We start from the raw sequence: 5,671 nt of genomic DNA, 5'->3' as shown, positions 1-5,671 counted from the left end.
TTTATATATATATATATATATATATATATATATATATATATATATATATATATATATACACTTTTTATTTTGGTACTTGATCTTAATTCATCTGTATTTTTTAATATTTTTAATTAGCTTTTATTTTCATATTTTCATTTGTAATATTACTCTGTTATAATAATTTTCTAATTTTTACTAGCTGTGGTTTTTTTTTATATCTGTATGGCTTAAATTTTAGCATTTCAACAAACTTGTTTCATTTCCCTTAGTTGTTTTCATATATATTTTATTTTTTATTTTTTCAGTGTTCATTTTAATTTAAGTTAAAGTAATTCTGTTATATATATATAAATATATGGATTACATTTTTAAACTTACCCTAAACTTTTTTTCTCCATTTAGATGAATTTATTTATATTCTGTATTAGCTTTTTTATATTTCTTTTTCTACAAAGCTTTCATTTTTAGTTCTCCAGCTTAAGCTTATTTTATTTTATTTATTTTATTTCATGAAGTTGCCAAGTTAACATTTTTTAACAAGTTATTCATCTAGTATTTCTATTTTATGTTCAGTTAATTTTCACTTTTAGTTAACAGCACTGATTTAAATTCATGGACTACTATGTCATGTGTAGTTATTGTGTGTGTTGTATTTGTGCATTCACAAGTCGTCTCATCTCTGTTTTTCCTCAGCGGTCTGTATAACTCGGCCAGCGAGAGGAACAAATCTCCCAGATTCCCCAAAGCTCACAGACGTTCACCCTCCGGAGACATGGAGAACGAGACGTCTCTCTCGGCCCGCCGCAGGTGAGCACATGCATCTCTCTTCTGCATTCAGACTCTTTCATGAGCTCCAGTGTTAATGCATGCAGCAGAGTCACTCAACATCTGCTCTGAGTCTGAATACAGATGCATTCGCTCCCTCTAGTGGGAATAAACCGGAATTTTGTATTAGGAATCTTAACACAGAGAGTTGCATCTAGGGTTATTATCATTAATTAAAACGATTTTTTTTTTTAATTAACTGAATTAAATTAAATTTGAATGAAATTATGTAAATAACATTTTATTAAAGTCTATTAGAGAAATGATATTTCAAATTTTTTAGTTTAATTCAAAGCATTAAAATTTCTAACTGTAAATAAAATGAATAAAAATTAAACAAACTAGTTTTTGTAAAATTAACTAAAACTTAAATAAAATTAAATATAAATATTAGATGAAAAACGTCTTGCCAAGACGATATTTTAATTTTCGTTTAGTTCTCTAAAATTGCTAACTGGAAATAAAAAAAATAAAAAAAGTAACACTTATTTGATGTTAATTGAAATTAAATCAAAAATAAAATATGATTTTTTTATTATTAATATCTAGTTGCGGCACTAAAATTGAGAACTAGAGTTAATAAAGCAAATAAAACTGAAACTAAAATAAATTAATTTTTTAAATAAACAAAAAAAACATGCAAAACAAATAAAAACAATAATAAACATTTTAACCTGTTAACTGTCACCCGTCCACTCTGTGGGACGCCTACATTTACTTCACTATATTACAATTAAATCTAATCTAATCTTGACAAACTATATATCGTTGGAAAGGTCTGAGACTCCCAAATATATGTTTTACAAGTGTTTTTTGCTAAAAATTATGTAGGAAAAGTAATCAATTAATTTATGACAAGAGTGCACCCTCAAAAATCTAAATTATAACAGGAATTTTGACCTTAGTTTAAAAAAGAAGACTTCTTTGTTGTTCAGTTAAGGGGTTAAATGAAAACTCAAGTTATAAAAATAACAGCTAATTAAAAAAAAACATATCTTCTTGATTTATTTTAGTCCTATTTAAAACTGAAAACGGTACATTGAATATCTATTTATAAAAGGTCTTTGGCTTCATATAAACACAGTTTGATATTTCTAGACTTTTATTTCTGGTCTCATTGTCTGACAGTAGAGGAGCTGAAGGTTATGAGTCTTTGCTTCTGGGCATCAATTAAGACGTATGAAAGAATATCTGAGAATAAATAAATCCTGGTAAATCCTCAAAGCAGTGCAGACATCTGTGATGATGAAACAGTCCGTGTTTCTCGTTAAACGTCGTTCATCATGTTCTGTCTCGACAGGAGAGGTCCATCCACCGAGGACCCACAGGCCGACAAACAGTTCAGGAGGAGGTGCGCTTTTATTCCTTCGCTCCTTTAGACTTCAACAGCTTCACAAGTGATAGAATTTAACAGAAAGGAAACGATCAGTGTTTGATGTCTCGCAGCTCTTTGGTTTTTTAATGTATGCTTTTCAAGGAAAGACTGTCCATGGCTGGTTTTAAACAGAAACAGACACATTTTTTGCATTTGTTTGAGACAAAATCTGCAGAAGGAGTGTGTTTAAGAAATTACCATTTGTTTAAGATTTACTTATCCTCAGGTCATCCAAGATCAGGACGAGTTTGTTTCTTCATCAGGTTTGTAGAAATGTTGCATTGCATCAGTGTCTCATCAACGGATGCTCTGCAGTGAATGGGTGCCGTCAGAATGAGAGTCTGATAAAAACATCACAATAATTCACAGCACTCCAGTCCATCAGTGAACATCTGGAGAAGACAAAACCTGAAACACATCCAGCATTAAAAACATTTGCTTTTTGGACAGTCATTCTGACGGCACCCATTCACTGCAGAGCATCCATTGATGAGACACTGATGCAATGCTACATTTCTACAAATCTGATGAAGAATATCAAACTCATCCTAATCTTTGATGACCAGAAGATGATTAAATGTAAACTATGAAATAAATGAACATGCATGTGGATGGGGATTTTTTTTTTTATTATTATTTATTTATTTTATTTTTGCAAAAAAAAAAATATTTTGTATTTTTTTATTTGTTTAGGGAAGGTGTTCTTTATTTGGAACAGACATGCAATTTATTGTATACTGAATAAATAAATAAATAAATATATTGTTAATAAGTGATGTTGATAAGCGTTCTAGAACTGTTCAGGACCGTGTGTCCCTGTGACCTTTAACCCCTCTGATTGGTCCCTTTAGATCACGTTCCCGTGGAAACACCAGCAGCGGCAGCGAATCCGAGAATTCCAACAGGGAACATCGTAAAAAAAGAAACCGGTGGGTTATTGACCTCTCAGCACAATAAAAGAGCACAGGGCTCCTGAAACATATGGACATTATAAATGAAGGCGTTAATGCTCTTAAAGCTATTATTGTGGGGCATTGGGAAAATCTTGGTATTGTGATACAAACCCATAAACATCCCTACAACCTCCAGATCCCGTCAGGAGAACGAGATGGTCGACTCTGGTCCGCAGTGGGAAGTTGTGCTGCGCAGACAAAAAGAAAAACCCCCTGGTGATCCCAACCATCGGCGCTCGAGACACCGCTCACGCTCGTAAGCACATGACACTATTAACCCTGTAAACCCTGACCCGCTTTCAACCTTTTTCCCCCTCTTCTCCATCACAGACGAAGTCCTGACGTTCAAGCTAAAGAGCAGCTCTGGAAGCACATCCAGTGAGTTTCAGGAAACTCTCAGAGATCTCTGAAACACAGAAGACAGACGCTGATGATTAATTGTGTTTGTGTGCAGAAAGGAGCTGGTGGATCCTTCAGGTCTCTCTGAGGAGCAACGAAAGGAGATTCCCTACAAGAAAGTGGAGTGAGTCAAATAAACCTATTGTGTGTCTCTGTTCCTGATGAGCTGAGGATGATGGTTTGGGAAAAGAAGCTTTTAAATACTTGCATGTCTACTACTACATGCATCTGGTTTCAGAACACAAGGTGACCCGATCAAGATCCGTCATTCACATTCTCCCAGGAGCTTCCGGCAGTATCGGCGTTCCCAGTGTTCGGACGGCGAGCGGTCTGTGCTCTCCGAGCTCAAGTAAGTCCATCCTGAGCGGTCAAGAGGACGTTTCATATCACAGATCAGATCAGAGTCGTTACTGTTGTCTTTCCACTCACGTCTGTAGCTCTCGGACCGATCTGGTGCCTCCTCTCCCGGTTACACGCACTGCAGATGTGTCCGGTTCCAGCTTGACCCCTGCAAAGGTCAGACACACACCTCCTTCATGACTTCCATGCTTAATTATTTAAAGGAGTTAGTACTTTGGGGAACATTCACTCACCCTCGGGATATCCTGAAAGTTTGTTTCTTTTGGAGAAATGCAGCATTGCATCAGTGTCTCATCAACGGATGCTGTGCAGTGAATGGGTGCCGTCAGAATGAGAGTCTGATAAAAACATCATGTTTCTTACAAACACCCAGATTTTGTCTCTAGATGTTAACTGATGGACTGTGGATTATTGTGATGTTTTTATCAGACTCTCATTCTGACGGCACCCATTCACTGCAGAGCATCCATTGATGAGACACTGATGCAATGCTGCATTTCTCCAAATACAAATGTTCATTTGTGGGTGAACTATTCCAGTAACTAGTGAACAGTTTCAATGCTCGATGAAACATTTACCTTTAGAGATTCATCTGATTTCAGTTGGTTTAAGCATACGCAGTCTGTCGTTTTCCCTCCAGTTATGATATTTTAGGATAAACTTGGATATTTTGATGGCTTGGTTGGTTACCTGGTGTTTGCTCACTGTAAAGTGTGTCTATTTTTTATTCCTTTCGGAAGAAGAAGTGCTCCAAAGACACTCTCTCAGAGAGCTCTGAGCAGGACGCAAAAAGCTCCGCCAAAGTGGTGAAGACCGTACACACATCTCGAGTGAAAACAGAGACGTGACCAAGTCAAGGACGAACGGGTGAAATGAAAAGTCAAGGTCTGGTGGAGATTGAAACACTGATCCAGACACACGGACACCCTCAACCTTTCATCAGAGGACAATGTATTTCTTCACTGGATGCATGTGTCCCTTTATAGAGGTTGCATGTATTACAAAATCACACAGAAAACGTAGAAATTCGATTCATTTTCTCCTAACAGTCAAATGAAGGATGTCTGTGAACTGTCTGTCGGTGGTGTTAAATCTGACATTGCAAACATCTCATTTCACATTTTCCGTACAGTATTAAACTTGTGTGAGCTCGAGCAGCATGTGGGAATGATGTAAACCGTGCTTCGTATTATTTGTATTATCGCTGTTGTCCATTGTGTCTTCAGATTTTAGAATCAGCTCTGCTGTGTTTCTATTTTTGTGTTTGCACAGTAATGTAGACTCGTGCTTCTTCCTAAAAATCGCTGTAGATGAACTGGAAGCTCAGTTTTTTTTTTTAGTTTTAACAACTTGTTAATAAATACATTACTGTACATCCACACTGGGGTTAATGCACATGTCTTGTGTCGAAAGCAAAGTGGTCTGGTCTGGTTTAAATGATGTCTTAGGATGTTATCCTATGAAACGACACACTGCAGACAGCAGAGGGAGGCAAACAGCTTGGTTATTAGTTATTTGTAGTCAATAAAAGTGTAAAAAATAAAATGCATGCATCAGACTGGAGCAGATCTCACCATTAAGTATTTTTCTAAAAGAAGCAGAATCTATTCATTTGATTGATAAAATAAGATATGTTTGTCCTTACTATTTTGATTGCATGTTTAAAAAAAAAAAAACAGCTATACTCGTTGTCTTCTGTCCTCGTTTGTATTTCCACAGCATGAAGGTTTAATTTATGAGTAAACCACGCGTTTTAAAACGTTCCTGGCTTACTGAC

The 5,671-nt window shown here is 35.9% G+C and overlaps 1 protein-coding gene across 2 annotated transcripts in view; it reads left to right on the top strand.

Moving 5' to 3' along the window:
• LOC113054749 (band 4.1-like protein 4) overlaps positions 1-5,273 on the top strand; it is a 37,747-nt gene extending 32,474 nt beyond the window's left edge. Inside the window, exons 15-23 of one of the 2 annotated variants that reach the window (XM_026220523.1) lie at positions 676-789; positions 2,108-2,158; positions 3,034-3,111; positions 3,272-3,391; positions 3,466-3,513; positions 3,590-3,658; positions 3,773-3,883; positions 3,972-4,050; positions 4,635-5,273. In XM_026220523.1, the coding sequence (XP_026076308.1) occupies positions 676-789; positions 2,108-2,158; positions 3,034-3,111; positions 3,272-3,391; positions 3,466-3,513; positions 3,590-3,658; positions 3,773-3,883; positions 3,972-4,050; positions 4,635-4,742 (778 nt within the window). In that variant the 3' untranslated portion in view covers positions 4,743-5,273. The remainder of the gene's footprint in view (positions 1-675; positions 790-2,107; positions 2,159-3,033; positions 3,112-3,271; positions 3,392-3,465; positions 3,514-3,589; positions 3,659-3,772; positions 3,884-3,971; positions 4,051-4,634) is intronic. The other variant, XM_026220524.1, reaches the window with a different exon arrangement.
• The last annotated feature ends 398 nt before the right edge of the window (positions 5,274-5,671 follow it).

This window comes from Carassius auratus, chromosome 35 (assembly GCF_003368295.1).
Source record: "Carassius auratus strain Wakin chromosome 35, ASM336829v1, whole genome shotgun sequence".
NCBI classification, from domain to species: Eukaryota; Metazoa; Chordata; class Actinopteri; order Cypriniformes; family Cyprinidae; genus Carassius; species Carassius auratus.
The sequence above is the reverse complement of the archived record's forward strand: the minus strand, read 5'-3'. Positions and strand labels throughout refer to the sequence as shown.